Source organism: Rhea americana, unplaced genomic scaffold (genome assembly GCF_003343005.1).
Source record: "Rhea americana isolate MKP2758 unplaced genomic scaffold, rheAme1 scaffold_261, whole genome shotgun sequence".
Lineage (NCBI taxonomy): Eukaryota > Metazoa > Chordata > Aves > Rheiformes > Rheidae > Rhea > Rhea americana.
Window position 1 is genome coordinate 1,019,267 of NW_028186381.1, and position 22,050 is coordinate 1,041,316.

The following is a 22,050-nucleotide window of genomic DNA, read 5'->3' on the forward strand; positions in this document are numbered from 1 at the left end:
CGTGACAGGGACCCTCTCCTTGCCAGGTGTCAAGAGCTGAGGCTCTTCCCAGTGCCCCCCTGCAGTGCCAACAGCTTCATTGAGGCATCTCCCCAACCATGTGGGCTGGCATGTGGCTTCTGGGGTTGGAGGCTGTTGCTGTTTCCCATTAGGGTCTTCCCCTTGGTGCTTTGGCTCCTGGGGAATGGCTGCTTTTCTCCGATCTGGCCCAGGAATATTCTGGTGGGACAGCCTCCATGGGCTACCCTGATGGGGCATGGTGGTGGTGCGAATGGTGCCAGTGGCACTGGCGCCCTATGAATGGGCTGCTCCCTGGGACAGAAATGCCCCTAAACAGCAGGGAGTCATGGCTTCTGCCTAAGAGGAAGGACCACAAACAGATTCCTGCTGAGCCACAGCTGCTCAGGGATCTATGCTAGCCTCTGTATTCCTCCCTGGATGTGTCATTGCACAAAGCCTAGGACCCAGCAAGGGCCCACATGGGGCTGGGATGGGAATGGTCCTCTGAAAGACCTCCTGGAGATTCTGGGGGTATCTGGGCATCCCAAACTGTCCCGAGCTTCCTACATCCTATTGGGTTCATCTCCTTACTGTGGTTCCTGAGCATAGAGGGTGCTGGATGCAAAAGGCTCTGAGGTCTCTGAGGTGCTGCCTGTGCTATAGGGAGCTGTGTCCACCATGGCTCAAAGGTAAACTAGCATTACTCATAGGTGACAAGGTCTTCCAGGAAACGGCACCAGTGTAGAGCTGGAAGTGAGGGCCCTGCCACATTTGCCAGGGGCCGATATCCCAGGGCCGCTGATGGTAGAGCCCTGGCACCCTTCTCCAGCCAAGCTATCCTAAAGCCTCTTGCTCAACCAACTACATATTTAAAGCTGTTTCCTCTTGTCAGTTACTGAGACCTAAGGAATGGGGGAGGCCCTCACAAGGCTGATCCCCTTTCTTACCAGTACTGTGTGGCTATTCAGGGTACTAGCCTGAGCCTGCTACCTGCAACCCCACGTCTCCTAACAGTGGGATCTGGCCAGGCTCCTTGTGATGTATTCATCTGCCTGTCACTAGGGCTATCCTGGGCATGGGAGCCTAGTGCCTCCTAGCCCAGCTTGCAGCCAGGGAGCTTACAGCTCATCCATATCTCGCCTGCTGAGTACTGGCTGGCTGGCTGGCCGTGGGCTGTGTGGTCTGGAGGACAATGATGTTCAGGTAGACCCCAGCTGTCCCTCATTCCCATCATGTCCCCAACCCAAAGTAGGCATCCCAGGGAAGAGTTGGAGGCATGTGGCAGTGTGTGCTACCTGGGGAGGTTGGGAGCAACTTCAGCTCCCCCAAAACAGGACTGTGATCTGTCAGCACATGGAATGGGCTTCCTCCACTCAGGCAGCTGAGAACCAAAAACTTGTCCCTTGTTTAGGAGAAGTCTCATTGTGGGGCCTCAAAAGGGGGTTCACCTATCCTTATGGTGTCTCTCAGATCTGTCTTGTTTTTTCCAGCTGCTTTTTTTCAAATGGCTCCTTGACTCCATGGATATCAAGTGCCACACATTTCCACTCTCTGTGCTTCAGGACGAGGGCTTTGTGGCTGGCACAGCATGGTACAGGCCCGCTTGGCGTGCTCCAGAGTTCATAACGACAGCCTGACAGCCCACGCAGCCATGGATAAGACAGACAAGCCCAGTCCCTCTGCTARGAAGCATGTGCGTCTTCAGGAGAGGTGAGCATGACCAGGTTGAATGGTGCCTGAAGCCTACATCCTACTGGCAGCCCTGGCCTCTGAGGTGTGAGGTGGGCAGCCCAGCCCTCAGGAGGGACCTGCCATACTGCCCGCTCCTCCAAAGCTCAGCACATCTCTATGCTTTACACCTACCACCTCAGCTCTGGTCCAGGGTTTGGACTTCCCCAAACTTCCTTCACTTGGCCCAGCCCTTCCAGCCCACTGCCTGCTGATCTGGGCAGCTGCCAGATCCAAACATGGAGGTAGTCATGACCACCCCCTAACCCAGCCTTGGTCAAATCTGGACAGCATCTTTGGGGCTCTTTCCAGGGAAATGACCGAAAGAGCACTTGTTTCCATAAGGTGTCCTGGTATACCAGCCCCACTGTCTTCTGGGTTTTCTACCTGTCCCCTTTCTTCATCTTGTGTTATTCTCTATCTGGCTTTCACTTGGCATGGGGCAGTTTTAACTGAAGCTGTGAAAGTATGAGTTATCTGCCTGTCCTGGAGTAGCAGAACCTGGGTCTTGCATCCATGTGGGGAGCCAAGAAGAGGGTCAAGATACACCTTTGCTTTGCAGGAGAGGCTCCAATGTGTCATTGATGCTGGACATGAGCTCACTGGGGAGTGTGGAGCCCATCCAACCTGTCTGCACACCACGGGACATCACACTGAAGTTCCTGAGGACATCCAGCCACATGCTGAGGAAAGAGGAGCTCCAGCAACGTGCCCAGAGCCTAATGGAGCTTCAGGAGGAGTTTTCAGTGAGACACTCACCTCCTCTCTCCCTCCTTGCATAAGGGCTGATGGGAGATAGCACTGCTATTGGAGTTCTTGCAGTGGGGACCACAGACCAGTAGGGCCTGGCAGTGGCTGGACATCTTACCCTGCAGGTGACAGAGGCTCTGAGTCAACTGTGCTCTACAGTGCCTGTGACCAGAGAGGGCTATGGGGACAAAGGGGGTTGCAAGTGCCACAGCTATCTCCTGGATATCCATTCCTTGGTGCACACTGGTCCCTGAATAGCYTGGCCTGCCCTCCTGTGGCCAAGGGGTTCTCTCAAGTTGGCATCTCTGGAAGGTGTCCTGCCACATCTGGAGTAGGGACAGGGGTCATCCCAGGAGATAACTTCTCTGGTGATGCTAGTAAGTCCTTGGGTCAATGTCTTTTTGTCTGAAGGTTGGTATATGGGACTGGCTCTGCTGTGACAAGGAGACACAAACAATGGCAAGGCATCTTTCCTCATAGTTGTTTTCCTCCCTGCAGAAAATCCCACCCAATTTTGTCAATCCAGAGGAGCTGGAGATCCCTGGACATACCTCCAAGGACAGATACAAAACCATCCTCCCCAGTAGGTGACACTGCCTGCCTCTGTCCCATGTGTGCACACTCACCCATGTGCCACATGTGAAGAGGTGTGTGTGTGTGTGTGCACATTTGTGAGAGGGAAGTGTGAGTTAGAGGAGCCCTGGCACCAAAGCAGGTGCTCCTGGGCGCCCCTTGGTGCCCCTGTTGTGTCTGTTACTGCTCCCTATGTAGCAGGGGTTGGATGACGTGGTGCGGGGATTGTATGCCATGTTACAGGAAGATCTGCAGTGAACTGCTCCTTGGAGCTTTCTAGAGGTGTAGCCCTGGGCTCTGCAACATATGACATCCTAGCCTGGGTTACTCCCTGCTCCTGTGGGGCCCTATGTGTCTCAAGGGCACATTGCTGGGGGAGCAGAAAGCTGAGGACATTGTGGGAGGACTTCTTAAGCACTCTGGGAAGGCTCTGAGGGGTTATTGCCTTGCAAGTGAGTTGCCCCACATGCTCATTGCAGTGTGGGTAGGTTAGGGCAGAGCTGGCTCTATGTCACCATAGCGTTATGCCATGGAGCCAAGGTGATGTAGAGCAAAAAGGGGGGAAAAGACAGTGTCCTAGGGAGGGTTCAGATACTTCCAAGCATGGTGTGGAGCAGGGAAGATTCAGCCTCCAGTCCCTGGAGCTAAGTCAGAGAGGCTGGGCAGGGTCATGGATCAGGAAGATAGTCCCAGTGTTAATTCTTGCCATGTCTTTCAGATCCTGAGAGCCGAGTCTGTCTCAGGAGAGCAAAGAACCAGGAGGAAGATAGCTACATAAATGCCAACTACATCACGGTTAGTATTCTGGCTGTCTTGAGGTCTAGGGGCTTCCCATGTCCCACAGCCCGTATCTTATAAGGCATCCTGTTGCAAGCCCCTTGCTGCTGTAGGTGCCACATCAGAGTATCCCACACTTGCCTCAGGGTGAACCTAGGATGAGAGCTAAGGAAGCCAGAGCACAACACCTTGTGCTCAATCTTTCCAGCATGTAAGGCTGGGGGTCTGAGGACAACCCAAGTAAATGGACCAGCATAGGTCCAGACTGTGGGACAGGATTCACAGGGCTGGAAACAGCCTTTGCACAGTGGGCACTGGAGTGGCTGGTCCCATCTGCCTTCTGTTAGCCTGCAAGGAACTTATGCCTTCATAGTGGCTTCTCTACCTGTGTCACCAGGACCCCTGACATGTCCAGAATCAGACATACACAGCTCTTGTAGGATATCTCCTTGTTTCAGAGTCTGAACTTACTGTTCTTATCTGAGCTGCACAGATGCAGCTCCATGTTTGCAGGGCAGATACTTCACACCCCTTGCTAGGAGAGCCACATGGGGTGGACTACTTTTGGCTCATGCTCCCTTGGTGAGCAGAGAGTATGTATGGGCTTCCTTGCAGTGACTTCTCCATCTCTTACCTTCATGCGTAAGACTGCTGTCTGGTAAGGCTACTATCATGGGCTCTGTTATTGGCAGTTCACATCTGCAGGAGGCACATTATGTCAACAGACCATCACACCCCAGTACTGTTAAATCCTTATGCATCCAAAAATTTCCTCTCCACTCAGTGGGTTTGTTGCAATTTCCCCAAAACAAATCTGACAAAGGAAGAATATGGATCATAGAATCAGTAAGGTTGGAAGGGACTTCTGGAGATCATCTAGTCCAACCCCCTGCTCAGCAGGGTCACCTAGAGCATGGTAGACAGGGTTGCATCCAGGCGGGCTTTGAACATCTCCAGAGAAGGAGACTCCATAACCTCTCTGGGCAACCTCTTCCAGTGCGCCATCACTCTCACAGGGTAGAAATTCCTCCTCATGTTCAGGCTGTACTTCCTGCGGTTCAATTTCTGCCCATTGCCTCCTGTCCTGTCACATGGGACAACTGAAAAGAGTTTGTCCCCGTCCCCTTGACACCCTCCCTTCAGATACTCATACACATTGATAAGTCCCCCCTCAGTCTTCTCTTCCACAGGCTAAAGAGGCCCAGCTCTCGCAGCCATTCCTCAGAGGCCAGATGCTCTGGTCCTCTGATCATCTTTGTAGCCCTACGCTGGACTCTCTCCAGTAGCTCCATRTCTCTCTTGTACTGGGGAGCCCAGAACTGGATGCAGTACTTGAGATGTGGCCTTGGCAGTGCTGAGGAGAGGGGCAGGATCACCTCCCTTGACCTGCTGGCAACAGTCTTCCTAATACATCCAAGGAGACCATTGGCCTTCTTGGCCACAAGGGCACATTGCTGGCTCATGGCCCATTTGTCATCCACCAGCACTCCCAGGTCCTTCTCTGCAGAGCTGCTTTCCAGAAGGTCAGCCCCCAGCTTGTACTGGTGCCTAGGGTTATTCTTCCCTAGGTGCAAGACTCTGCACTTGCCCTTGTTGAACCTCAGGAGGTTCCTCTCTGCCCAACTCTCCAGCCTGTCCAGGTCTCTCTGAAGGGCAGCACAGCCCTCTGGTATATCRGCCACTCCTCCCAGCTTGGTATCATCAGCAAACTTGCTGAGGACAAACTCTGTCCCGTCATCCAGGTCATTGATGAAGAAGTTGAACAGGATGGGACCCAGTACTGAGCCCTGGGGGACACCACTAGACACAGGCCTCCAACTAGACTCCGTGCCACTGATGACGACCCTCTGAGCTCTGCCTTTCAGCCAGTTCTCAAGACACCTCACTGTCCACTCGTCTAACCCACACTTCCTGAGCTCATCTAGGAGGATGTTACCAGAGACAGTGTCAAAAGCCTTCCTGAAATCAAGGTACACAATGTCCACTGCTCTGCCCTTTTCTACCCAGCCAGTCATTCCATCATAGAAGGCTATCAGACTGGTTAAGCAGGATTTCCCCTTGGKGAAGCCGTGCTGACTACTCCTGATCACCTTCTTTTCCTCTATATGTCTGGAGATGATATCCAGAATGAGCTGTTCCATCACCTTTCCAGGGATGGAGGTGAGGCTGACTGACCTGTAGTTGCCTGGGTCCTCCTTCTTGCTCTTTTGGAAGACTGGAGTGACGCTGGCTTTCTCACAGTCCTCAGGCACCTCTCCAGTTCTCCAGGACCTTTCCAAGACGATGGAGAGCGGTCTGGCAACAACATCCACCAGCTCCCTCAGTACCCGTGGGTGCGTCCCATCCAGGCTCATAGGTTTGTGAATGTCTAGCCTGCCCAGAAGGTCTCTAATCCTATCCTCCTCAACCAAAGGAAAGTCTTCCTTTCTTGAGACTTTCTCCCTCACGTCCAGGCTCCGCGATTCTTGAGGGCTGCCCTTGGCAGTGAAGACTGAAGCAAAGAAGCCATTCAGTAATTCTGCCTTCTCTGTATCCCTTGTCACCAGGGACCCCGCCCCATTCACTACCTGGCCCACAATTTCCCGAGTCCTCCTCTTGCTGCTGATGTATTTGACAAAGCCCTTCCTGTTGTCCTTAACATCCCTTGCCAGATTCAATTCCAAAGGGACCTTCCTCGCAGCATCTCTACATACTCTGACTGCATTCCTRTAATTCTCCCAAGTAGCCTGTCCCCTATTCCACATTCTGTGTATTTTCTTCTTCTTTTTGAATTTGGCCAACAGCTCTTTGCTCACCCATGCAGGTCTTCTGCCCTTTTTTCCTGCACTTCTTACTCAGAGGGATGCACCACTCTTGAGCTTGGAGGAAGTGATGTTTGAAAATTAGCCAGCTCTCCTGGACCCCCCGTCCTTCATGACGGACCCCCCCCCATGGCCTTAACCCATGAGACTCCACCAATTAGGTGTCTGAAGAGCCCAGAGTCTGCTCTCCTGAAGTCCAGGGCTGAAATCCTGCTTGTTGCCTTACTTCTTTCCTGCTGGATCCTGAACTCCACCATCTTGTGGTCACCGCAGCCAAGGCTGACCCCAACCTTCACATCACTAACCAGTCCCTCTCTGTTGGTAAGCACAAGGTCCAGCAGGACACCCTTCCTCGTAGGCTCCTCCACCATCTGTGACAAGAAGATATCATCAATGCATTGCAGGAGCCTCTTGGACTGTTTGTGCCTAGCTGTGTTATCCTTCCAGCAGATGTTGGGGTGGCTGAAGTCCTCCATGAGAACCAAGGCCTGTGATTGTGAGGCTACTTCCAGCTGTCTTTAGAAGGCCTCATCAACTTCCTCTTCCTGGTCAGGTGGGCTGTAGTAAACACCCACAACAGTGTCCCCCATGTTGGCCTGCCTTTTGATCTTTACCTGTAAGCTCTCAACCGCCTCCTCCTCCTCCATCCCTAGGCAGAGCTCGACGCATTCCAGTTGTTCTCTCACAAAAAAAGCAACTCCACCACCTTGCCTTCCTGGCTTTGACACCAAATGGAATCTCTCTCCAGATACTCAGAAATCATCAGACTCAAGGCTGTTGCTGCAGGCAGCCTGATTTATGAGTGTCTTTCCATGCAAATGACCCCTTCTAGGCTGCAGTCTTATGTGTTTTCCTGGAGCAGGTATCACCCCAAAGCAGGCTGCTTTGTGTCAGCCAGGTAGCAACTTTGCCTGGTTGATCAGCTTCTTTCTAGCATTTCATCTCATTATCAGTCTCATTGCAACAGGCCTGGAGCACTGGGAAACAGAGGTGGGTCTGCAACCACCCCAGGCTTATGGGCAGAAAGGAGAACTTAGGAACGCAGGACTCAGAAAACTAGGCCACAAAAGAGCCTTTTGGCATGACAGATGTACCCCAAGTGTTTTCAGAACTCACATCAGAGCTGGAAGCCATTTAGTAGCATTTCTTTTCAAATTATGCTCATGGATGTGATCCAAAGAGTTGTGCAAATTGCCATCAGTCCTGAGGGTCAAAGGTGCACTTTGAGCACAGGATAGTGAGATCTGGCCTAAGATTCAATCTGAGGATATGAGGATTGCTGGACCCAATAAAGGGGCAGCAGAAGAGAGGGTCTTTAGTGAAGTCTTATCTGGAACAGTCTGGGAGTGTGCAGGCCAGCTGCAGTACTATGTGACTGACAGCTTCACAGCAGATGACACCACCACCCATGTGAAAGTGCATCAGGGTGTGCATGAGCATGTGGCTCCCTCTCTGTCTCACATATGTGATAACAGAAATGCACAAACACTGCCCATCTCTCTCACACACACACACGCTCATATATATGCACACACCTGAGCATGTGTGCCCACAGATCCATGTTTAGAATTGGTATTTCATAATCTTCCTTCCACTTACCCTCTGAATAAGACTCCTGGCCTTACAGCAAGTGTCCTTCTGAATGCAAAATCTTGTTTCCAAAGGGCTATGCAAACTGCCCCTACCCCTTGGCTGGTCCAGTGCAACTGCTTGTGTGACCAGTCTGTAAATAGGATTGCTGGGAAGATCTAGGTTGAAATCACAGAGTTTTTGGATCTATTGTTAACACAGATCCCCCTTGGCAAAGCCATAAAACTCAGCCTGCAATGCCATGTGCACTGCTTTTCCAAAGACCAGGGTCACTGTGAGTGGCCCCTCATCATGCCCCAGCCTCCCACAATAGCATCCTCAGTGGAGTCTCTCAGACTCCTCACTGCACCGCTAAATTGCATGCACAGACCTGGGAGCTGACCCTGGGAGAAGTTATTCCCACATCTCTATACTCTGCTTGGACCTGTGCTTGGTGCCACTAAGCACTCTCCCCTTTGCTGTGCCAGCAGGGCAGGCCATGAAGCTGCTGTGTGAAGCAGTTTGTACTGGGATGTGAGCAGGACTCAAAATACCTCCAAGTCTTTTGTTTTGTTTTGTTTTTTGAAATTTTATACTGAGGTAGAAGTGACTAAGGAGGCAGTGAATGCTCAATGTTGTGAAACAGCCTGGGACAGAGTCAGGGTAGGAGCCTTCATATCTAGCCTGTGGCAAGCACCACTTTCAGGCATCACCAGAGCCAGCCTTCTTAATGGTGAGCATTGCCATGTCCCTTCATGATCCTGGGATGGACGCAGGGCTGGTGGGACCCAGCTAGGATTATCCCAGGCCTCAGCTAGAACAGCTGAATGTCTTCTGCTTGTCCTTGAGGAAATGTTGCCATCACGAAATGACTCCTTGCGAGGGCTCTGCCTCTCCAAGGTGTGCATCAAGCTGGGTGCTGTCAATAATCTGGGGACATTTGCAGGGGGGCTAAGTATACATCTTGTCATGGGATTGCTCTCACAGCCTGACCAGGAGGACAGAGATGCCTGATAATTCCTAATAACATCTATAAAGGCATTTCAAGGAATAAGGAAGGATAGATTTAGTAGGGAAGGACCCAGTGTTGCTCAGCCTCTCACATGTAGAGAAAGAGGAGCACAGTGAGGGCTAGGGAGCATTAGAAACAGGCTCCCATTGCACGTCAGGCTCTTCTCAGCATCACTGACAGGACCCATGTGCTTGGCAGGGTTATGCGGGACACTCCCGGGAGTACATTGCCACGCAAGGGCCCATGCTGAACACTGTGACTGATTTCTGGGAGATGGTGTGGCAGGAGGAGACACCGCTCATCGTCATGATAACCAAGCTCCAAGAACGCAAAGAGGTATTGTTATCCTTCCCTAGAATGGGCACAGCACCTCAGCCTGGAGGGACAGGGTGGGAAAATAACGACAGTAACAGGGTTATGTGAGAGCAAACATGGCTGCTGAACAAGTGATCTAATCACATGCTTGCTTTCTCCACTCTGCTCTCCGAGGGTGTCTCCTGACCTAACACACGCAGGAGATGAGACCCACAGCTGCAGTCCTGTACCACCCAACAAAGCCTCTCCTTGTCATGTGGCCTATTCCCACTCCAGGCATGCTGTGCAGGCCAGATAATAGGATAAGGAGCATGAGGGCATCCCCTGGGAGAGGGAGCAGAGCCAGTGGTGAGAAGTGTCCCTCTGGCACTGAACAGCTCTCCTCCAGGACAGGGAGCTCTCAGCTGGTGGATCTAGGCTGGAATGGGAGCAGGCAATGCTGTGCCTTTGTGTGGTGGCCTGACCACACAACAGCCTTTTGCTGCAGTTGGCCCTCCAAAGTATTGGCTGGGATCCCCCAGCTCCTAAGACCTTATCCCTTTTCCAGGAGCAGCAGCTTGAAGGGATCTTTCCCCTTTCCTTCCTGGTATTTTCCTTTCTTCCTTCTCCCCCTTGCTGGCACAGCATCCCTTGTAGGTAAGTCCCTGTGCCCTTAACCAGGCAGGCTGGATCCTTCTGGATCCCACCAGGGGACATAGATGGGCCCAGGCACAGCTCCTGTGGGTCTGGGGAGAGCCATTGTAGCTCTGGGGCCTGAAACCAGTATGGGAGGGTAGGGAGAGGGTGCAGAGGGATCAGATGGTTAGGAAAGGGGATCCATCCCTTCCTTACACTCCTTTATCAGTCAGCATCCACCTTCCCCAGCTCCCCTGCCCCTCCACCCAAAGTGATACCTCTTCCTGAGAGCTATGAATAAATGTAGATTGGACATCCAGTGGGTGCCCTGGGCATTGCCACAGTCACAAACCCTGCCTTCTCCCTTCAGAAATGTGTCCACTACTGGCCTGAGAAGAAGGGTACCTATGGCCCCTTCACCATCTGTGTGCAGGGGGTAAGCGAGTGTGTGGAGTACGTGGTCCGGGACCTCTCCATCCAGGTGGGTTCAAGCCCCTTGATGCGGGCAAGATGGGGTGTCCAGCAGGGCCTAGCAGTGCTCAGGACATCCATGGGCTCTGTAGCAGGATGGCAGTGCTGTTTGTAAGGTTTGTCGAGGGTTTATGTCTTGGAGAACTGGGTCTCGTGCTCCTTGCCAGAGGAGGGGCCTGCAAAGCTCCTGTCTCCCTGGCAGAGGCTGAAGAAGAGCAGGACCCAGGAAGGTCCCAGCCTGAAGTGAAAGAGGATAGAGGGTCAGACTGGTGAGAGCTTCTAGATTAGTCTGTTGCTGCTCTCACTGTACCAACGAGCTTTAGCCCATCAGCTCTGTCAGTCATTATGGGCTAGCCAACACGGTCTTACTGACTCTACCTGGCCTGTGGGGATGATGTTGGGATGTGCTGCATTCGGTCCTGGCTTTCCAAGCAGAGACATAGTTAGGGCACACTGCAGCTCCCACATGGGGTCCAAGGAGGGTGGCTGTGGCATGGCTAGGTCTCGCCCCAGCAGGGTGTTTGGCAACGACCCAGGAGTCATTGGCCCATTGGCCCTTGTCTCTCTCTTGGGTCTCTGGCAGGAATGAGGAAAGCAGATAAGATGGGTACAGGCTACACAGCCCCTAACTGAGCTGGACTCCACACCTTTGCTGGCCCATCCCTGTGTATCTGTGCTCTCACATCCTGATTTCTCTCTCTCCTGCCCTGGGGAAGCTTGAAGGTGAATGCCGTCAGGTCAAACACATCTTCTTCCCTTCCTGGCCGGACCAGCAGGCACCTGAGTCAGCCAAGCCTCTGCTGCACTTGGTATCCAAGGTGGAGGAGACTCTTCAGGCTGCAATCAACCCAGGGCCCATCATTGTGCACTGCAGGTAAGAGTCTTCACTTTGCCTGAGCCCCTGCATGTCCTTAATCTTGGGGTTAGCCTGAAAATGCCAATTGGGAAAATCTCACGTGTACTTACCTGTGAGCCATTCCCACTGTGATGCAGAAATCCCAGGCACAACACACCCATTGCAGAGGCATCCCATCCTGGCATGGGGATAGCCATATTAGCATGATGCAGAGCTACTACTGCCCCATAAAGAAGCCTGGTATCCACATGGCTCTATGAACACCTCCTGTTGGGAATGCTGCTCTGGAGTTTCCAGGACTATGCAAGGTCCTGGATCTAGCCAACAGATCCATAGCTCAGGCTTCTGCTTCCCCTGCAGCGTGCACAGTTTGTGGCTCAGCTGTGAAGCTGTTTTTCAAGGGATCCCGCCTGGAAGGGGTGACATCTGAGTATCTTCTAAACCATCTTGCTAGTTCACATCACTGCTAAATGATTTGGGGGCCAAGAGAGTGAGCATCCAGTCATTCCTGTGTAACACAGTCCTCTTGTTTTGCCACAAAGCCAGACAGCGTGATGCTGCAGGCTTTCCCCATCAAAACAAGCTGTTTTGCCCCTGAGATTAGACCATGGCTAGGAGGAGAGGAGATGAAGAGGCTGTAGTGACCTCTGCACTGTGCAGGGATGGAGAGCAATGGCTAGCCATGTGTTTCCAGAACCATCTCAACTAGGTTGTGCAGCACRGTATGACCTCCTTGCTATGGCAAAATGGGTCTAGCCCAAGTCTCTTAGTGCCTGACTAAGAAAGATGCTTGGCATAGGACCCCATCATCCCTCTAGGAAGAAATTACAGGAGCTAACCAGCTGGCCATCTTGAACTAGGGTCTGGGTTTTTTATTGCTGTGTTCAGGATACCTGTGTCTGACCTGGCTCTTGCTGTCCTGCAGTGCAGGAATCGGCCGGACGGGCTGCTTTATTGCTACCAGGATTGGCTGCCAGCAGCTGAAGGAAACAGGAGAGGTGGATATCCTGGGAATTGTGTGCCGTCTCCGTATAGATAGGTGGGTACTCAAGGCACTAGCAAGTCTGCTCCTTGGTTAGTCCTCCTGGGTGCAAAGCCTGGAAGGAGAGATGTAGGAAGGGTGTGGAGATTGACATGACATGGAGGTAGGGGGAAAAATTTTGATGAAAAATTTGGAAGGGCTGCTGAAAAATGCAGATATGGAAACAGCAAATGATTCCCCTGTGCTGGGCTAGTTTTGATGTRGGGATTATTGTAGCTCTAGAGGTCTGAGGAAATGAGGGAGAGTGGCTATTAACCTGCCAACTTTTGTGCTTCTTCCAGCTCTGCTACTAAACCTCACAGTCTCCTACTTCCTTGCAGACATTGCTGCCCTCCAAACTCAGAGACACTCAATTTTGCCATTTTTTCAAAGTGAAATGCCAGTAAAATTACAGCTGAATCTGTTGCTAGTCTGTGTTTTGAACACCCCAGCAATGCTTCTAAACTCAAACACTCTTTGGGGAGCTCTGGGACCTATTTCAGATGAATCTAGATGTGGCAGATGAAGCAGGAATGTTTGTGCACACATGATCAAGGCAGGGAGCAGGTTATAGGGTTTCTGTGCTTTAATTAGGTGTCAGAAGGGACTTGCTTTTCATTTTGCAGAGGTGGGATGATCCAGACGAGCGAGCAGTACCAGTTCCTCCATCACACACTAGCTCTGTTCGCTTCCCAGCTGCCCGAGGCAGAAGGCCAGTAACACAGAGCTCCTGCTGGGCTGACAGCTCCCCTGTCTTGTGCCATCATCTCCTACACTAGTGTTGGAGAGACCTCTGCCAAAATAGCTCCTGCTCCTGCTGGGCCACATGACAGCAGCATGGCACAAATGCTCCTGGATGAACACAGCTGAGCAAATCCATCCAGCTTGTTGCCTCACAACTCTGCAAGGGGGAGATGCAAACCTCAGCCTGACTGGACCACCCTGCACTGGCACAGACCGGCTTGTAGTAGGTTTGGGTGAAGGATCCAGTCAGTGGTAAAGGGTCTATTGCTGCAAGTAGGAGGCAGATTTCGCTGACTGAAAGAAGCTCTCACTTTCAAACCACGCAATATCTTATCCTCAGCTAGAAGAGCAAGCTATGCAGAGGAACTGAAGCTGGTCAAGAGATGGGATCATGGTTTGCCCTTTAGCCACACAAAAATATCTATCCCATTAGACCTGGAGCTGGTTCAGTTATGCTGAAAATAAACAGAGCCTCTCTTCTGTTTGTGTATCGTCTGTGGTGAGAGGCTGACACTGTGTTTTGGGCTGGGCTTGTGCTGAACATGCTCCATGAAGTTCTTTTTGCTAAAGATGTGCTGCAACAATTTTATACCAAAGGTGCATCGTTGATTGCCTTCTTTATGTGTTTTTCTTTTGTCTCTTATCTTTGGCCAACACCTTCTCAGCAGCCTTGAAATAGAGAATATTCCTAAATCTGTATGAAATTTTGCAAGCAACATGTTTCCAATTGCAACCTATCCTTTTGTTGCAAGAGGGCGGGGTTTTACGTTCTTGAGTTTTTGCTGAAAACAGAACAAAATAATGCTAGCCTGTTTTTTTTTCCTTTCTCTTTTCTCCCTCCCCCCAATACTTTCAGGGCAAAAGGAAGAAGAAAGAGAGATTTTAGCACAAATAATTGTAATGTGGAGATATTTCATAAAATATTTTAAAGCTATTCAAAACAAGCCTTTGGCTGATGTGTGTGCCACACTGTTGGGCAGAGAGGACTACTAAGGAATTGGGGGCTGCCTAGCACATGCCTTCTAGTGCCCATGAGCCCTAATGTAGCCTGTTCAGTGGGTGAGAAAAAGGACAAAGGGGCCAATCCTAATGCTGAGAGAGATGGAGTTTGCTTCTGACCCTGTGATGTCCCCAGATYAGGGCCATGTGTGTGGACACCCCTCCAGCACTCCGTGGGTCCCCCTAAAATGCAGCAGAGCACCTTCCTGGCAGTTTTGTCCCAATGCCCATTTTTTTTTAGGCTCCATGGCTCTTTCTGAAGGAGAAATGAATGAATAAAAAGAGAATTATGCTTGCTCTGTATAAAAGCAGTGAACATATCCTTGTCCAGAAATGGACAACAAGCAGAAGTCAGCTACTTCTGCCTAACCTCTCTGGGTGTAAATAGCAAACTCAGTGGCACTTCAGGAATGTCTCAGGAAACACTTGAGGTGCTTAAATGGCCAGTATTACAGAAATTATCATGTATTGCTGAACCCTGTCAGTCTTTATTAGTTGTTCTCATGTGTTTGCAGACTCTCCTGGTAGACTATTTGCCAAGGCGTTTGCTACAGGATAATAAAACCATGTGGCATCTGCCCACTGAGAGGAACAGATTTTTTTTTTCTGCCATGTGTCTTAGAGAGTGAGTGGAAGAGCAACAGGCAGTGAGAAACCTGTCTGCTAACACAGCCCTCCAGGTATGTGAGCCCCATGCTGTTGGAAGGCACTCCTGAAAATGCCCTGTGCAAGCATTAAGCTGCAAAGGGTTACCAGAGCTTGGATTATTCCCTGTCCATGCCTTCCTGGTCTGTCTTTGTACAAGGAGCAACTGTGGTCATGAAAAACACTGCAAAGGGGGTTAGCACTGCTCCCCTGTCTCCGATCTCTGTGGCCCTGGAAACAAACCTACTCCTGGCCTTGCAGCCAGGAAACTCCTCGGGTCTGAAATAACATTCCCCACCCAAAGCAGTCTGGAATGGGCAGATCATCCTGGTGGAACAATCTCCTCCATGCTCCAAGCTACCAAGTCAACCCTTCCCTCACACTTGTCTGCTGTGGGGTTACAACCTGCTGAGGCTACAGAGCCTCTGTGAGCTCCCCAGAGCCCCTTGAAGTGTCAAAGCATGGCTCAATACTTCTTAGTAATAATTCAGGAAATCATTTTATGACATGCTGTTGCCTTTGATGGTGTTTCTGAAGCTGCCGATGGAAGTTTTGAGCTTATGTGAAACAGGCTTTACTCAGTAAATTTGGCCCACTAGTCTTTCCTCTCCTTATTGCTGTCAGATAGTGAGACTTGAATGCTCTGCAAACCACCTCAAGGCAGGATCTTTCCCTGCCTTTCCCAGACAGCAGAATGTGCACTACTTTTCTCATGCTTTGATATTAACATCAAAAGGAGCGTGTCATTAGGGCAGTCTTGCAGTGGGAGCTGTATTGCAGGGTTTCCCAAGACACGTAGGACATGCTCTCTGGGACTAGTAGCTGGATGGTGGGGGGGGCGGCTTGTGACTCCGGTCTCAGATGTTCTGTCAGGTGCTGGGAGTTTTCAGCCGGTTTGGGGCCAGTTCAGCTTTCTGATGCAGATCGTAATCAGTTAAGCAATTTTTTGTGATGATGCCTGAATTTCTACCAGCTTTATCTGTTCAAAACACTTATCAGGCCTTACCATCGAAGTATCTGAGTATGTCTCCAGCTTCCCTGTATTTATTCCCCTAGTACACCATGGATTCATGCTGGCCCATTTCCCCTSTTACTGCAAAAAAGGGAAATCCTACCCATATGTGGTATCAGTGGTAAAGCAGGGTGTTTGAGCAGGTCTGTCTGTGTCAGGCTAATATCTATGTCCTGAGCAACTATTTCACCCTGCTGATAAAGACAGTGGGGTGCCCAGCATGGGAATTTTTAGTGGAAAGACAGCATGCAAAAGAAATGAATCTTTCAAAATATCTCACATAAAAATGAGGTATTCCCCCCCCACACACACACACACTGAGATCAATGGCCAAGGGTTTCATCAGGGCCAGGATTGCTCCCATTCTTCGTTCTTCTCCCATGAAGAATTGACACAGACCCAGCTGTCTTTTTCCTTTGCAAGAGGTATTTCTGTGCTTTGCTGGAGGTACAGTCCGGCCAACAGGGCAAGAAGCCATGGTGCCAGGGATGATGGGTGCATTGGGGTGCAGACTCCTATGAACAATGTCTCCAGCAGGCTGGGTCTCTCTCAAGGTTCAGGAAAAGTTCTTTCTCTWTGTGATCATAATTTTGACCTGGGGTTTCCCAAGCTGGTAAGCCATTTCCTGCTCTTATGAATACTCCGTGTGACTATTCACTTCACAGCTCATGGCTGGAGGCTTCTTAGGATAGGCACATGCACAGTGGCCATATGATGCAAAATCAGTTTAGTGGCACATGTTGCTGGTGGCAGAGAAATTTGTGGGCTATCAAAGCCATACTGGGGCACTGTGCTTCAAAGTTTCTGCTGCTAATGGAGAATGTCAATGCATTGCATAGAATTTTCATCAAGCATAACATACCACAGCAGGCTGCAGCAGGTTGCCATGTAAGCCAGCTTTTTGGAAGGGCAGGACACTAGGGTAGGATGTACCAAAATCCAGCATTCTGGGTTATTCAGTAGTGGCTCACTCCACAAGTGAGCAACGTGGAGTCTCCCATCAGCATCCTCATGAACTCCAGGTAATCAATGACTCAGCTACCACACAGAAAAAGGAAATTTTGATGCATGCTTTAATGCTTCAAGAGCAGCCCTGGGATGTTAGGGAGCTCAAACAGACTATGCAACCTCTTTGAGAGCACCAGCAGTGAGTGAAAGCCCTGTGGAGGATGAGATGTCCCCCAGCAGCACCCTGGATGGGCAAGGTCACCCGGTACAAGGAACTATTGTATGAGGGAAGGGTTCACCTGGCAGCAGAAGGACACTGCAGGGCATGGCAGTGATGACTATCCATGTCAGTCCTTGGTAGTTCAGTAGTTGAATACCGAGATTGGGGAACATGCTTCTCTTGGGTAGAATTAGCTATGCATTAACCCACCTTAACACGAGGCACAGCCTTGACACACTTTAGTTTCTTGAAGAAACTTTGGTGAACAACCATGGCAAAAGCTTCTGGGAAATCCAAATACACTGTTCTCTGGAGAGAACCTGGAGCTGTGCTGGCTCTCACCCGGGATAATCTGCCTGGTCCCATACTACTGGCATGGAGATGACACGATGACTCCTTCCCCCTATCCCCTGAGGTGAGTGCTGTACCAATGCAGTTGTAGGTGCCTGATCTAGCTCACATCTCCCTACACATGCCTGGCAGAGGATCTGGTCTCAGCTTCTCTAGAGGGAGAAAAGCTGGAGTTTGGGCCCCTTTGGTTCAAACCAGCTGAAAAGAGCCAGACCTCTCAAAATCCATCAGTGCTGGTGTAAGATCCTTCCATTGCTGAGGATAAGGGAAATGGGGAATGGTGAAAAATGAAGGACAGCAAATGAAAGGATTCCTTTTTCTCATTTGATTGTGTCTTTGCCCAGTTTTGATGGACTCACCCAGCTCCCATCTCTACTGAGAGCAGTAGGTTTTGTTTGAATATCTGGCTGACAGAGTTTCTCCGGCAGAGACTGAAGTGCAATATGTGCTATCAGGAGGCAATCTTTTCTGAGAWCTTGAGTGCCACAGGCATTTTGGGTGGGAAGCCCCAAACTGGTGTAGGGACATTCCCTGGGCTGGAATCTTTCAAAAAAACAGCTTCATACAGACAAACAAGAATTAGGGGGGGGAATACATTTTTCTCTGGTATGTGGAAGAGCTACTTTGGAGTAATTACAGAGACCAGTGATTCCTGCTTCCCTTGGGCCTCTCTTTGAGAGCATGAGAATCTTCTTTAACAGGTTGCAGCATTTCTGAAAACAAAGTGGTTTCAATCTCTGAAAACAAAAGCAGCTTCCCAGTGACTTATAACACATGATGGAAACTTTCCAACCCATAATTGCTATGGGCTCTGAGACGTCCACAGTGAGGCAGATCCAATGGCAACTCAGTTTTTTCATTTTCTGCGTGTACACATTTGTTTCTCAGACAGTAAAGTGGCCTTGCTGATAGGAATGAATTCAGCATCCTCGTCTCTCATGGGATAGTCAGTAACCTCCTCTGTATGTTGGCATTCAGCTCTCACCAACTGCCAGAAGAAAAGTCCTGCTTATTCCTCCTAGTGTAATTGAATTAAAAGAGCCCCCATGTATCATAAGCACAGGTGAGCTCTAGTATGCTCTGCTTGTCTGCTTTGGCTGAGGTCAGCCCTGTAAGGCTTTTCTTAATAAAGAGCCATGGGCTGAAATCAAGTCTGGGGGGTGGTGCCACACAGAGTTTTGCCTGGAGCTCTCATGACCTACATAATATTCTTAACATAAATGAAGATTTCCTTCCAGTACTGATTTACACTTACTAGCCTCACCCTTGAAATTTGGCTGCTCAGACATTGCCCTTTTTTACTGAAGCTTTTTCTCAGATAACTCCTTTCCCTCTGCAACGCTCTTTGGTGGGCTAAGGATGAAAAGAAGGAAGGACATGAAGATTTCACCCTTCAGGACTGGCTCAAATCCAGTTTGGATGTAAGCAAACCTCATTGGCATTGCACAGCTGGCTATCATGGCCTGCAGCATACTGCACTGACTGCTCAGCATCAATGCAGGAGGGCAAAGTAGAACAAAAAGCACCACCAGCACAAGCACCCAAACTGCAGGGGCAGTTTAGCACCCTCTTGCAACCCAGAAGAGCTCAGCTTGGTGAAAGTGAGGGGCTTTCCAGCTTGCAAGGCTCAGTCTGATCTCTTATAAAGGACAGCTTCATGATAGGCCATATAAAAACCTTATAAAGGCATCCCTTCAGAAAACCATGCCTCTGGACCACGTCTCATGCTGCATGTTGAAAATTACTCACTGGCTCCTGCAACGTTGTTCTGCGCTGTCTGTTCTGCATAGGCTTTACACTGAGAAATCAAAGCACTGGGTAAAAACATGAAAGCGTATGCACCTCATTACCTGGGGAAACTGAGGACAGGTGAAGAAGTGCTGAGTTTAAGAAGTCAGACTGGCTCTGGTCTCATTTCCACACATTTTTCCAGATCAGTCTCTGTGCCACAGCAGTCCTCAAAACACAAAACTGGTAATTGTCCTGGGAAAGAAAAGAAAATAGTAGGTTCATGATGTCCCTGTTGCACCCACAAGGGTCCCCTCAAACCCACAGTGCACCTCCAGCAGGGCTGGACCTCCATATCGCTCYTTGTCTGGCCCTTGTATCCTTTGAGGCTTGGGAGGTTGGATCCCTGTTGTGACCAGTCAGCACTTCTCAGGCTGCTATCCTGCCCTTTGGACTGCTGGAGAAACATCATCCTGTGGGAGCATCCAGGGATCCCGCACAGCTACTTTCACCAGCCCTGAGGAAGGGAGGACTTGTGGCAGAGAGAGATCTCCATCTTTGCTACCTGACCTGCCATCCCCTCTAGCCTGGACACACTTTTTCCTGCCTTGGCCATGTTTAACACAGGCAAAAAAATAGGAAGAATGTGGCCCTGGGTTGCAGCCAGGGCTGGATGGCCAGGGGAATGGCCATGTGTATGAGGGCTTGACTCGACTATGCTGTGGAGCATGCAGAGAATCCCTGTGGGACCCTAGAGTGCATGAGGTGCCAAGAAACACTGCCTAGAATGCATGAGCGAGCTGGGAGCAGGGGAGGAGACAGGGAAGGATGTGGGAGTTGGGGGGGGCTGTCCACTTATGTGGATGGGAGAGGCAGATGGGGGTGCAGGATATATGCTGATCAGTAGAAGGGCTCTGCACAAGGTGCAGGGGTCAGGTTGGGTTCAGGATATATGAGGACTGGTGGAAGGGATCCTCCCAGGGTGAAGGTGGGGTTCACCACACACTGCCAGCCAGTGCAAGGGTTGTCAAGTGCAAGAGTGTGAGGTGCCAGATACGAACTCCCTAGTACAGGTTCCTCAATGCAAAAGGTGCAGTGTGCCATAAGCAGGTTGTTTGGGTGCAAGAGACATGTGGGTGCAAAGGGTGTGGGTGTGCAGGGTAGAGGTGCAGGGGGTGCAGGATGCAGAGTGTACACAGTGCAAGATGCAGGGGGTGCAGGATTCAGGGTTTACAAAGGGTTCCAGGTACTGGGGATAGAGATGATGTAAAATGCAGGAAGTGCTGGGTGCAGGAAGGTGCAGTGGGATGCTCAGTGTATGGGGTGCAAGGGAGTTCAGGGGGGTGCTGGGTGCAGGAGATGCAGGGCACAGGGTGTGCAGGGTACAGAAGGTGTGAGGTGCAGTCAGTGCAGGGTGCAGAGCACATAGGGGTGTCAAGGGTGCAGGTGCTGGAGGTCAAGGGTGCAGGGTGTGCAGGCACCTGGGGGTGTAGAGTGCATGGAGTGCAGAGTATCAGAAGCAGAGTGTACCAGGGGTGCTGGGTGCAGGATGCTGGAGGTGCAAAGGGTATTGGGCATACCAGGAGCAGAGTGTAGTGTTTCAGGAGTGAAGGGTGTACCAGGAGACCTGGGCAGAGCTTGCTGGGAGTGCAGGGTGTAGCAGGGATGCCAGGGGTGCATGGTGCTGGGGCTGCAAGATGCTGAGGGTGCAAGGTGCAGGGTGCAGCAGAGGGTTGGGGTGCTGGGTGCAGGATGCAGAGTGCGGAAGTGTGGGGGATGCCGGGTGCTGGCAGATCAGGGTGCCAGCGTGCCGGGGTGCTGTGGGCACAGGGTGCTGGGTGCGGGGGTGCTGGATGTGCAGGGTGCTGGCTGTAGGATGCTGGGGTGCTGGCAGTGCAGAGTGTTGAAGTGCTGGGGGTGCAGGGTGACAGAGTGCAAGGGGCACAGTGTGCCAGGGGTGTAGGGTGCCAGACTGCTGGGGGCACAGGATGCCAGGGTGTAGGTGTGCAGGCTGCTGGAGGTGCAGGGTGCCAAGGGTACAGGGTGCTGGAGGTGCAGGGTGCTGGGGGCGCAGGGTGCCAGCGATGTAGAGGTGCAGGGTGCCGGGGGTGCTGGGGGCGCAGTGTGCCACGGGTGTGGAGGTGCAGGGTGCCAGGGGCACAGGCTGCCAGGGGTACAGGGTGCAGGGTGCTGGGGGTGCAGGGTGCAGGGTGCTGGGGGTGCAAGGTGCCAGGGGTGTAGAGGTGCAGGGTACTGGATTGCAGGGTGCCGGGGTACAGGAAGTGCACGGTGCCAAGGGTGCAGGGTGCCAGGTCCGCAGGGTGCTGGGTGAGCAGGGTGCTGGAGGTGTAGAAGTGCAGGGTGCCGCCGATGTAGGGGTGCACAGTGCCGGGTGCGCAGGGTACCGGAGGTGTAGAGGTGCAGGGTGCCAGGGGTGAAAGGTGCCGGGGGTGCAGAGGTGCAGGGTGCTGAGAGTGCAGGGTGCCAGGGGTGCAAGGTGCTGGGGGTGTGGAGGTGCAGGGTGCTGAGAGTGCAAGGTGCCAGGGGTGTAGAGGTGCCAGGGGTGTAGAGGTGCACGGTGCTGGGGGTGCGGGGTGCTGGGGGTGCAGGGTGCCGGGGGTGTAGAGGTGCAGGGTGCCAGGGGTACAAGGTGCCGGGGGTGTAGAGGTGCAGGGTGCCAGGGGTGTAGAGATGCAGGGTGCTGAGGATGCAGGGTCCCAGGGGTGTAGAGGTGCACGGTGCCAGGGGTGCGGGGTGCCGGGTGCGCAGGGTACCGGAGGTGTAGAGGTGCAGGGTGCCAGGGGTGCAAGGTGCCGGGGGTGTAGAGGTGCAGAGTGCTGAGGGTGCAGGGGTGCAGAGTGCCGGAGGTGTAGAGCCGCAGGGTGCCGGGTCGCCGGGGGCCCAGGGTGCCAGGG

The 22,050-nt window shown here is 51.7% G+C and overlaps 1 protein-coding gene and 1 long non-coding RNA gene across 2 annotated transcripts; one reads left to right on the plus strand and one right to left on the minus strand.

The window, feature by feature from the left end:
• Positions 1 to 1,580: 1,580 nt before the first annotated feature.
• PTPN7 (protein tyrosine phosphatase non-receptor type 7) lies at positions 1,581 to 14,068 on the plus strand. Its single transcript, XM_085307703.1, has 9 exons — positions 1,581 to 1,710; positions 2,291 to 2,474; positions 2,977 to 3,061; positions 3,770 to 3,846; positions 9,409 to 9,546; positions 10,511 to 10,621; positions 11,328 to 11,485; positions 12,393 to 12,506; positions 13,115 to 14,068. The coding sequence occupies exons 1-9, from the start codon at positions 1,589 to 1,591 to the stop codon at positions 13,206 to 13,208; spliced, it is 1,083 nt and encodes a 360-aa protein (XP_085163829.1). The 5' UTR covers positions 1,581 to 1,588; the 3' UTR covers positions 13,209 to 14,068.
• Positions 12,460 to 22,021, minus strand: LOC146594357 (uncharacterized). The gene is made up of 4 exons (XR_014896205.1): positions 21,910 to 22,021; positions 19,468 to 19,652; positions 19,258 to 19,390; positions 12,460 to 12,564 (listed from the first exon to the last, which is right to left on the minus strand). It is a non-coding gene; the product is annotated as an uncharacterized LOC146594357 (long non-coding RNA).
• Between the last annotated feature and the right edge of the window lie 29 nt (positions 22,022 to 22,050).